A 12,282-nucleotide genomic window follows, 5' to 3' on the forward strand; every position below is an offset into this window, starting at 1 on the left:
AATGAGCGAAAGCCACACATTTGTGTTTTTTTGAGGGTGCCTTGAGCCTAAAAATGTTGATAACTCCTGATTTAAACCTTTCTGCCTGAAGATTACCATGTGGATTGTAAGAGTTCAGGACAATTTCCTAAATTCCATTTATACTGGGTGCCTTTTGGAGCCTCTTCCTTAGCCTGAATGTATTGGGGCTGGAAACACCTATGTTGAACAATGCTGCTTTTTGGAAAGCTGTAGTAGCCTTCTGGCCTGGGTTGTCTATGCTTGGATGCGATGAATATAGCATCTCCAAATGTTTGCTGCTGCTGACGGTCTATAAATATTCAGTTCTGGTGCATGCATTTTCTCTGAATGTGTCAGGTACTTGTATTTATGTTCCCTGTGAATATTCTCAGTTTTTTCAAGTACCCCCTCTCCCCAGCCTCACTCTGAGCTGCAATGCTTTCTTTGTTCCGAAGTGCCTGAAGTTGTTGCGCACAGTTCTCATGATTAGCTTCACACTCTTTTAGCAGCACTGTTTATTTCCAGGCAGCCTTTTAAAGGATCTGCTGCTATCAGTATAATGAAGCTTTTTACCTTGCTTTCTCACTGGTGAACTAGGCTTTTATGAGGATAGGATAATCTTCAGAAGGTTTTGTCCAGATTCTCTAAGCACTGAAAATCATCATAGATATTACTTTCATGTAACCAGGAACACTGAGGGTGGGTATAAAAGACTGGGTAAATTATGTAGGGAGTTCTGTATGCTGCAGCACAAAGTGAATGGGCTCACAAATGCTCAGAGCTTGTTCCCCTGCTGGGTTCCATACACATTAGAGGGATGAGTGTTGTGCTTTTTTTTTAATCAACTAACAAAATAATCCAGAGCACAGAACTTGGGGCATTTGTATACATGCTTGCACTGCAGTGCCGGGTACTTTTAAAAGTGCCCAGTGCTGTGGCATATACATTTGTATAAATAGCAAATGAATGTCAGAGCTGGGAAGATGGTGGTGGTGCACTTTTGAACTAAAACACATCAAAGGTGTTTTATTTCAAAAGCACACCGCCACCATTTTCTCAGCACTGACGTGTATTTTGCTGTTTATACAAATGCATGCTATGCAGCACTGGGCGCACTAGTTCGCATGCAGAGCAGACTCCATTAATCAAATCTGCTCTGACGTGCTGGGGATCAGACAATCAGACAAAAGTATATGTATGTTTATGGTATATGTGAAATGCTCAAGACACTTGGGGAAGTAACGTAGCAAGACAGACAGCCTTATGGGTTTGAGGTATGTTGAGGACAACTTTTTGATACAGAAGGTGGAGAAAACTACTGGAGAGTTTCTTCTAGATTTGATTGTGACTGGGCATATCTGCATGTGGATTTACGCCACTTTAAATTTACTGTTCAGTAAGTTACTGTGCAGTAAGCCGAAATAGGCTGGCGTCTACACATACAAGTGTTAAAGTGCATTAATGCTGTGCGTGGACCAACATGAAGACTAAAGTTAGTCCCATGTGCATTACTGTGCAGCAATTAATTGGGTGTAGATTTGATACCTGCACAATGCAGGTATCAAATTTACACTCAAGTCAGGATAAGTCACCATATTTACTGTGCAGTTCGGCCTGCATGTGTAGACACACACCTGTACCATGCAGAAATGTCAGTTATTGCGCATAAAATGCACATGGGTAGATGCACCCACTAATAAGGCAATATTCCTTGAGAAGAAAAAGATGGAAGGCATGTTGGGTTAACAATGATCATGAAATGATAGTCCATCATGATCCTTTGGAAGGGAAGGTGGGAGAACGGTAGAATAAAGGCAGTGCTTTTCAAGAAAGCAGGCCTTAATTCTGTAGATAATTGGTAGATAAGATTCTATAGGAAGCAAGACTATAGAAGAAAGATCTTCAAAAGAAATGGCAATTTCTTGAAGAAACGATATTTACAGACATAGGTACAAATAAAATAGCCCAATGCAAAGGAAAGGGTGAACTTGGCTAAATTGTTCTCAAACGACCAGAAATTCAGCAAGGAATTGTCCAAAGAAGTGGAAAATAAGTCAGATTGCTAAGGATGTACATAATGAGCATGCAAGATCAAAACTGGAGAGGCCAAGGCACTTTGACCATTTGTTATCTGCTCAAACTGAGTATTTAAAATGGGACTGACACTTGACGTTAAGAAAATTGAAGTCCTCCATACCCACAAGTTCTTAATGAGCAGTCCCCAGCTCTGGTAATTCAGATTTATGGTGAGACTGTGGAGAACATTGAGTATTTCCCATACCCCAGAAGCCATCTCTTGCAGAAGGCTGACATCGATGAAGAAATCCAATATTGTCTCAAATGTGCAAGTGTAGTCTTTGAACACCTGAGGAAATGGGTGTTTGAATATCCTGACATCAGATTGAAACCAAGCTCATGGTTTATCAAGCAGTCATGATCCCCACCTTACTATATGGAGACTGAGACATGGACAACATACAGGAGACACCTCAAGTCACTGGAGAAGTACCATCAATGCTGCCTGTGAGAAGATCCTTCAAATCCAGTGGGAAGACAGATGCACCAACATTAGCATCCTCTCACAAGCAAACACCATGAACATTGAGGATATGATCATCCAACATCAACTTTCACTGGGCCAGCCACATCATCCAGATGTCCAATTCCAGACTTCCTGGAGCAAGTTTTATTCTCCCAGCTCAGTCAAGGTGTACACTGAAGAGGAGGGCAGAGAATAGCTTTAGGATGTCCTCAAGGCCAACTTGAAAAAATGTAGCATTGACATCAACTTGTAGGAGACTATCACCCTGGACCCAAATGGAGAAAGAGTCTGCTGCAAGGATCTCAGTACTTTGAAACCTGTCACAATGACAACAAAAAATGGAAAAGTGGGAGCAGCAGAAATTGCAGTGTTGTAGACTTCATCAAGAATCTAGGGATACCCTACCCCCCCAGAGACATGTGCCTGAGTTGCAACAGAGTCTGTCAATCCTGGATCAGGCTTTGTCAGCCATCTTTGGACCCACAGATAAGGCAATCATGGAAGACAATCATCCTTGACTGCAAGGATTTGCCAGGGATGCACTGATAGAGATTTTTTGGGCCAATACCGATGGCCGATTTTTAACGAGCCATATCAGCTGATACCAATCTGATAGTCAATATGCAGCCCAGCAGTGTGGAGACAAGCAGCGGGCTAGTGAGTCTGTTTTGGGGGAAGGGCTGGGAGGAGGGAAGAGGCATAGGGGGCACAGATTGAGGCCCTTGCAGTGAGGGCAGCAGTGGGGCTGGGGCAGGTGCAGCCGGGGCAGGGTGGGGCACGGGACAGAGCTGCAAGCAGCTCATCTGGGGACAGGGTGGAGGAGAGCAGCTCCTGCCACTGTATGCACTCTGGGAGGGCATGGGGGGCGTGTGCCCCCAGATCTGTGCACAGGATGAGAGTGGGCTGCCACTGCATACTGGGGCCAAGGCTGTGCCGGGCTCTTCCTGGCAGGGGGGGGTTGAGCTGGGCTGGGCTCAGGCAGTCGGTGGCAGTGCTGGGAGCAGGACTACTGGGGGGCTGCAGTCACCCCAGAATTTGCCATAGCCCCCTTCCCAGCACTGCCACTGCCCGCCCTGAGCACAGCCTGGGCCAGCCCCACACTCAGAAGAGCCCAGTGCAGCCCTGGCCCCAGCCCGCAGTGGCAGCCGGCCCTGAATACAGCTCTGGAGGCACAAGCCCCTCATGCCCTCCCTGGGCACGTGTAGAAACAAAAGCTCCCCCTCCCTCCTGCCCATGGACGAGCCATTCACAGCTCCATCCCATGTCCCGCCCTGCCCTACCTCGCCCCAGCTGGGCAGCATCTGCCCCTGCCCCTGTCCCAGCTCCAGCCCCACTCCCTCTCACACCACGGGGGCCTTGATCTGCCCCCCACACCCTTTCCCTCACAACAGACTTACCAGCCCAATGCTGGTCTCCACACTGCCGGGCTGCGCTCCAGGCCATGTGCATGCTGTGGCTGTGCACATGCACGCAGCATTTATTGGCCACATGAGCCAATAAAAGCCAATTGCTGATACTCTCAATTTGCCAATCCAATATGGGACCGATGTATCGGTGCACCTCTAATGTCTATATTTACACCTATATCTATTTCTTTGTATGTGATCAAGGCTGTTCTACTCCACAGTGTTTTCAGTGATCAGTTATATGTGTTCATATAGTAACCACAATGAAAGGTACTTATTGACTTAAATAGAGAGAGGTATGGGGAAGAGAAGAAAAAGATTTATTGTACTGTGTATTGTAATCTGGTCTCAAGGTGTCCTGTTAAATTTGACTTAATTTGAAAATTCTTAATCTCTGCTGTCCAAAATTCACCATTTGGTCAGGAAAAGCCCTCTTACCTTGTTTGACACAGTTCTGTATATGATTTTGTACGTTGTTAATTTCACCTTTAATGAAGGCAGAGACTGAAAAGAGATTCTTCACTGAATGCACGCTAGCAACCTGTGAAATTAGTGACATCATATTTGATATTTGGCCTCTCCTCATTAGATTCACTTGGGGGAAAACAAAGGTAATTTCTTTGTGTCTTCTACAGCAGCAAATCTCAAAGGGATGAAACCTGTTGGAGGGAAGGCAGAGGTTTCTTTAATAGGCAGTCTGCTAGAAATTGAACAATCTTAGAGTGCCAATGAGATGGCCAGTGAAGTAAATAGTTTTATAAATGTTGGCATATCTTGTGTTTGCTGCAAGAAACAGCTTGGTGAAAGGCTCCCTTAGATCAAAAACATCTTGGTTAAAGGCTGTGCTCAATCTCTTCTGCCTCCCTTTCTCGGCTGCTTAAGGCACTTGGCTACTATGGTAATACAGTGAAGATCAGAGCCTGATTGCATGTTGCAGAACTCTGTATTTTTCCACGTATAAACAAAAAAATGAATATCTTAAACCTCTCTCTTCTACATTTGTTTTTCTATAGTATACAGTGGAGTACGGATGGTTGCTTATGAACATATTCGTGACTCTGTTCTTGGCAGAGCTGAAGATGAAAGCTTTCCTTTTTGGTAACTCTGTTTTACTACTTATTCTTGGGGTTCTTTTTTTTTTTTAATACCAGGTCTTTGAGCCCTGAAAAGGGTTTCCTTTCACAGTTCACCTACAAAAGAGAGTTGCACATTGGTTTAACCTGAGGTGTTGAATTTAAACTGATGTTATTGACCCAGTTTATTATTCCAGTTAAGAGCACCTTTCTTTGGTGTAGCTAAAGTCAGTAAATTGGATTGCAAGCCATACAAGGAGTAGTTGAGAGAAATATATATAGATTGTCTAAAGGAAAGGAGACTAAGAGGGGACATTAGCTTTCAAATATATTTGAAAGGCTGCCACAAAGAAGAGGAGGAACCACTTTTCTCTAGCCACAGACTGGGGCATGAGGCAATGCAACAAAGTAGATTTAATCTACATCTCAGGAAAAACTTTTTAACAGTAAGAAGAATGGGACGATGGAATAAAAGCTGAAGTAAGTGTGCATACAGGTAGCTTCTAGCAGCTTTAGTAAATTGGTCTAAAGATGTATTTAACTGAAATCTTTGCAGTCAAGACCACAAGTGAAAGCAACCCATGTGGAGGGGGCCAACATAAGGTTTATGCAACACTCAAGTACCATTTATAAGGCATTAATGGGCACATAGTGCCTGCATTGCCTCCAGGCACAGATTGGATTTCACTGATATCCACCAATAAGCAAAAGTCAGCAATCATCAATGAATCCCTCTATTATGAATGTGTACTATTTAGGCTCTTTATACAAATATTTTTTCTTCAGTCAAACATTTATTCCAACCTTAGATCAAAATTTTAAGTTGGAAAAAATGTTCTTCATATGTGGGTAAAGCACACTTTGTTTAAAACTTAAGTGAAAAGTGGTGTTTTTGAAATGAAATAGTCTCCTCTTGTGATGGAAACCTAAATGCTGTGTATGGGACACTGGGCCTGCTCTTTATGAACTTGTTTGCAAGCCAGAACCAATGTAGCTACTTAGTGGCTATGTTGGAGACGGGAATGGGTGTAGCGTGTCTTAGCATAGCTTTGCCTTTATACAGATATACCCCATATTGGTTTGAATAAGCACTACAGAAAATCCTGAAAAAGGAAAAGCAGAAAGTGGCCTTTTACGATCAGGTCACCAAATCATTAGACGCAGGGGTTGCTGTGGATGTAGTCTTTCTGGACTTCCGGAAGGCTTTCGACACTGTCTCTCACCCTGTCCTCATCAAAAAGCTGGGAGACTGTGGTGTCGATGCCCACACAGTCAAATGGGTCGCTAACTGGCTGGAGGGCCGCACCCAGAGGGTGGTAGTGGATGGGTTCTTCTCGACCTGGAAGGACGTGGGCAGTGGGGTCCCCCAGGGCTCGGTCCTCGGGCCCGCGCTGTTCAACATCTTCATCAGTGACTTGGATGACGGGGTAGAAAGCACCCTGTTCAAGTTTGCTGATGACACTAAGATGTGGGGGGATGTGGGTGCACTAGAAGGGTGCAATAGGCTACAAGCTGACCTTGACAGGTTGCAACAGTGGGCGGATGAGAATAGGATGGGGTTTAACACTGGTAAGTGCAAGGTGTTGCACATGGGGAGGAAGAACCGGCACCACACTTACAGGTTGGGGAACTCCCCTCTTGCCAGCACGGAGACGGAAAAGGATCTTGGAGTCGTCATTGACTCCACGATGAACATGGGCCGGCAGTGTGGGGAGGCAGTCAAGAAGGCCAACCGTACCCTGTCATGCATCCACAGATTCATCTCGAGCAGGTCCAGGGAGGTGATCCTCCCCCTCTATGCGGCACTGGTCAGGCCGCAGCTGGAGTACTGCGTCCAGTTCTGGGCGCCACACTTCAAGAGGGACGTGGACGATATGGAAAGAGTCCAGAGGAGGGCCACTCGTATGATCAGGGGTCAGCAGGGCAGGCCTTATGAGGAGAGGCTACGGGACCTGAACCTGTTTAGCCTCCACAAGAGAAGGTTAAGCGGGGACCTTGTGGCCTGCTACAAACTGGTCAGGGGGGATCAGCAGGTATTGGGGAAGTCCCTGTTCCCCCATGCGCTGCCAGGAGTGACCAGGAATAACGGTCACAAGCTGGCGGAGGGTAAGTTTAGATTAGATATTAGGAGGCGCTACTTCACAGTCAGGGCGGCTAGGGCCTGGAACCGGCTTCCAGGGGAAGTGGTGCAGGCTCCTAGCCTGGGGATTTTTAAAAGGAAGTTAGATGAGCACCTTGCCGGGGTCATCTGACCCGGGTGCTCTTTCCTGCCAAGGCAGGGGGTCGGACTAGATGATCTACCTAGGTCCCTTCCAACTCTAGCTACTATGAAACTATGAAAGTGAATCTAATCAAGTAACAATGTGCCAATAGAGAGTAATTTTTGAAAGGATTTTTATTCTTCTCTACTTCAGAAAACAGCTTCTTTTGGCAAGTGTAATTATTGCTGTGAACTTTTTCCCCCTCAAAGAAACACTGGAAAGGGAACTCTCTGTGCTAAAAAGTACCACATGCTGCAGCTCTGTGGACATAGCAAACTGTGGCCTGCTGGGGGATTTCACAATGGAACTAGATCCAGACACTCACAAGTCTGATGGATCTTCTTGATCATATTGAAGCATTGAACATGCTGGATGCTTCTCTCAGCATGATGACCTGCATACCTACTTGCTCTCAGTTATACAGGTATTGTCAGAATGAAAGTAACAACACCTGGAACGGAGCGAGGAAGGATTGCCAAAAAGATGGCTCCCAAACCCCAGCGTTGTCTATATTTTTGGTTGCTTTAAAAAGGATTTGTTTCCAGTTACTTTCCATGTAGATATAAGAACCTGTTAGAGGAAATTGGGATTAAAGAAAAAGAAATTAACCTCTGGCTGTCTTGGCCTTCCACTGAAGGCCTGTATGGTTAGTAAATGCAACCAGCATGACTTGGGGATACACATTAAATGCTTTATTCTCAAGCCACCTTTAACACTGTGAGGAAAAGTGGCCTGAATGTTAGTGATCATACCAACCCACCTGTGGATGCTGCAGTCATTAATTCAGTTCTGGCTGTCAAAACTATTAGTGGTTATTTAAAATTTTTCATCTCACCTGGAGGATGCCACAGAAATCATTAGTTAGACATAAATTCCCCCTGTGAAAACAAGCATTGTGATGTCAGAGTTGTTCATATTGTGTGTGTATCCCGCAGGGTAACTGAAATGGTGGTTTTCATTACTATTGCACAGGAAAGCTGTAGTTGCAGGGATGACAGCGGGTGCCATTGGTCAGTTTTTTGCCAGTCCAACTGATCTGGTGAAGGTCCAGATGCAGATGGAAGGTCGAAGAAGGCTAGAAGGGAAACCATCACGGTGAGTTCTCATTTAAACTGGCATTTTGTCTGTCATCTTTGGTAATTCTTTTGGCATTGCTAATTGTCCTATGGTGTGGGACATACATTACTGTTTGAGTATTTTCTCCTCAGAGAGGAGCAAAACTCCATGTGGAACTTAAATGACTCATTTTTCCAGATACACGTGGGGATGTAATAAATGATGCATAACTATCAGAGGTCTTTCTTATCTTTTCTATCAAGTTCAGCTCACTAAAAGGAGCCTGGACTGATGATGTTACATGTATATATTTGTCTGGAGGTTATGTGTTCAGATCACGTCAACAGATGCTGTATCTTTTTTCAGTGTAGTTGGAGGATTTTACTTTCCATAGCTTGTCTGTTCAATACTCTTTTTCTAGTGCACAGATTCTCATGAAAATTTAAAAGCAGCACAACTGGTAGGGGCTGGAGAAAGCACAGGAAGCCCCACTAGAACAGCAGGGGCAATATTTTTGGCAGGTGGGCTTTTGTTCTGCTTTATGCTTCCTTTCCTATGCTCCCTGCCCAATTGCTGTTTTGCTTTCTGCCCCCTGCTGCTGTGCTGCCTTCTGCCACCCCCTCTGCCATGTGCTACATGCAGAGACTACCAATGCCACTTGTGGCAAGATGGCCGACCCTGCCCTAGAACATGGACCGCATACTGTACGTTTGCCCTTCAACAGATTTTCTATTTGCTTGTTAAATTAATTAGTCTAAAGACCTGTGAGATGCTACAGAAAAATGCTGGATGGTGTTGTTCCTGTTTTAGATTTCGTGGTGTGCACCATGCATTTGTGAAGATCCTGTCTGAGGGAGGAATACGGGGCCTATGGGCAGGATGGGTGCCAAATGTCCAAAGAGCTGCTCTTGTAAACATGGGAGGTAAATACATTAGCCCAATCCTGAGGTCCTTGTGTGGCAGTCTTCTTTTACTCCTCCAAGGCTGGATGTATTTACATCTGTCAGCCAGTATATAACTTCTAGCACCATACACATTTGGCTTGAAGATGAATTTAAAAGGTCAAAAAAGTCAGCATGATTTAGTACAGCAGAGCATCACATTTAAGTTCAGGACTCCTGGGATATATTCTGAAGTTTCCCATTAAGTTTCTATCAGACTGCTGATTTTCATTTAAATTCCGGACGCTTTACCTTGTATCTCCTTCCAGCTTTCCTTCCAGCTCTCCAGCTTAGACTCCTACTATCACTTTATCCAGAATGAGGATAACATATCAATGAAAAGTTACAGAAAGGAAAAATAGTAATCTTATCAGTGTAATGTGGATTAAGGTTAAGCAGGAAGGGGGAGTTGTGGTTTTGCAGTGGAGAGAAGATTACACAGTAGAGTGTATGCATGCTCACCCGTCTTTATGATACAGGTGGGGAGAAATGGAGAGAAAGTTGTAGTTGAAGCTGATGGCAAGTGGAAAGGGGAGCAGAGTGCCTGCCAGAACAGCGGTACTCATCTAGTCAGTGGAGTTAGTCCCAGGTCTTTATCTCCCAAATTGCTAACGAACCCTGATTCCATACAACTTTTCATCATGCTTCTCTGATATCCATTGTAGATCTGACCACTTATGATTCAGTAAAACACTTCCTACTACGGAACACACCACTTCAGGACAACAGCGTGACTCACAGCATAGCCAGGTATCTGCTTTTATTCTCCCCTCACACACTGAACAAGACCATCCTTAGCCTGTGGCTATACTACCAGTGTTTGTTGGCATGGCTGTCTCAGTCACAACTGTGAAGAGGTGCAATCTCTGAGTGACCCATCTGGGGCAGCTAAAGCCCCTGATGCACACAGAGCTACATCAACCAAACTGCACTTTTACAGTAGTTTGTTTCATTTCAGGGGGGCTTTTTAAGCAGGTACAAAGGACTACTGCTTTGTTGCTGCATCCATAATAGGAGTACTTTGTTGTTGTATTAAACTGGCAATAAATTCATAAAGTATTAACCCCAGGCTAATTATTGAGTGTTTTTAGGGCAATTACACTGCTGTCTCTTTGCCTTCCAATTACTGCTTCTTTGGAGGCAGCCATGCTCTGGTAAATATGACTGAGAGTAGAGAGAAATGGCTTGTATACATAGGTCCAGGTCTGTCACTGACTTGCTATGTAATTCTGGGATAAGATGCTTTTCTACTTTGTTTCATTTACCCATACTGTAAAGAGAGAGAATTATACTTCAAGACTGACAGATGAAAGTGCTAGATGACACTTAAGTTATTAAATACCCAGTCTTAGTTCAGTATCCATTTCGGTTCAGTATCAGTTCCACCCATACTTGATCTGAGCCTGAAAGGCATTATTTAAATTATTACAGAGCAGACTAGTAAAAACCTCAAATTCTCTGATCATGTAAACAAAACGTTCTGCCCTCAAGGAGCTGGAATAGGAGCAGACATCGGCCCTTAAACTGTCCCTTCCCCCTGCTTCTCAGCTCTGACACAATTTGGAGCCAGATCTGCAGCTGGTGAAAAGTGCCCTAACTTCAGTGAGGTTATGCCAGTTTACAGCAGCAAAACATAGGGCCTGGTAATCTGTGACTTCATCTCTGCACAGATTTTTTCCTTCCCTAGATTTTTCTAGTGTTTTGTCCCTGTCTAGTTTTGTTTTGCCAGTCAGTAAAAGAGAGGGATATCAGCCCTTATGCTTCAGCATATAAGTCAATAACCAGTCCGGAAATGAAAGAGAAACTTTGCCTCTCCCCTATTTTTGGTCCATTATGACTCTTTTATATCTTCTTCTATAGTACCTGATTCTGTCAAACTGGGCCCTAGCTAAACAGACCATTGTTCTGATAATACATATATAATCTCTTGTGCTTTCCAGTCACTACCACAGTTGCTTTGATTGCACCAAACACATCCAGAATTAATTACTCTGAACTCTGGGATTGGTTGTGCTTCTGGGAGTTGTTAGCGGTGGGCCAGAATCCTGCTGGTATCAATCAGCATAACTCCATTAGTCAATGTAACTATGCTAATTTACACTGGATGCCTTTCAGTATCCCATCTACTTTGTTCTATTCATTTGCCTTCTGACACACTAAGAAATACTGTCCTTATGAATTAGCATGTATTTTTCATTCTATAGAACCATTAAAGCATGATTTTTTACAGCATTTCTATTTCCCTTTGTACAAGAGCATGCATTTGTACATGAAGTCCTATAGACGTGGACCACACTACAAAAGCCTGCAAAATTTCCAGCTGTATTTTAAGGATTGTACCAAGGGCAACTACTGCTGAGGAGAGATTTGAAGAGACAGGCCTGGGACAACTTCTGCCGATTTTGTCCTGAGTGAGAAATCCATGTTAATTTATCATAGAATAACAGAAAAGTAGAGCTGAAAGGGACCTCAGTAGGTCATCTAATTCAGCCTCCAGCTGAAAGCAAAATAGTCCCTGACTAAATCATTTCAGTCTAGTGTCTGTCTACCCTGCTCTTTAAAACTTCCAAGGATGGAGATTTCATAACTTCTCAGGGTATATTTTTCAGCTACAAATTGATCATGGATTTTTCAAATTATCTAAGAATTATGAGGAATTGTACTTGTGGTTTAATGACAACAATCGTAAAACATCTTATTCTTGTAACTGAGTTCCCAGTGGCTGAATGGAGGTGGCATATCTATGTGCGCTGTGCATGTGGGCATGTGTGTACATGTGGATTCTTCACATACCGTTTTTGTTGATAGTGGATGTTCTGGCCTGGTAGCTGCTATTCTGGGAACTCCAGCCGATGTAGTCAAAACCAGGATAATGAACCAGCCAAGAGATGAAGTGGGAAGGTACGGATCTTTCCGAGAGGATGTTTCTTGACTTCAGCAATAATTTGAGGTCCAAATTTCCCCCCACCATGAAATCAGGTGAAAGGTTCTTATTAATTGGGA

At 44.0% G+C, this 12,282-nt stretch overlaps 1 protein-coding gene across 3 annotated transcripts in view; it reads left to right on the forward strand.

The window, feature by feature from the left end:
* The window catches only part of SLC25A27 (solute carrier family 25 member 27), a 30,730-nt gene that overhangs the window by 9,095 nt on the left and 9,353 nt on the right, over positions 1 to 12,282 (forward strand). For 2 of the 3 annotated variants that reach the window (XM_090031348.1, XM_090031349.1), the window contains exons 3-7: positions 4,962 to 5,046; positions 8,255 to 8,377; positions 9,149 to 9,261; positions 9,945 to 10,029; positions 12,088 to 12,180. In XM_090031348.1, the coding sequence (XP_089887474.1) occupies positions 4,962 to 5,046; positions 8,255 to 8,377; positions 9,149 to 9,261; positions 9,945 to 10,029; positions 12,088 to 12,180 (499 nt within the window). Of the gene's footprint in view, positions 1 to 4,961; positions 5,047 to 8,254; positions 8,378 to 9,148; positions 9,262 to 9,944; positions 10,030 to 12,087; positions 12,259 to 12,282 lie in introns of all 3 variants that reach the window. The other variant, XR_016439772.1, reaches the window with a different exon arrangement.

The sequence above is a fragment of the Crocodylus siamensis genome, chromosome 1 (assembly GCF_052110815.1).
Source record: "Crocodylus siamensis isolate JL-2025a chromosome 1, ASM5211081v1, whole genome shotgun sequence".
In the NCBI taxonomy this organism is placed as follows: Eukaryota; Metazoa; Chordata; order Crocodylia; family Crocodylidae; genus Crocodylus; species Crocodylus siamensis.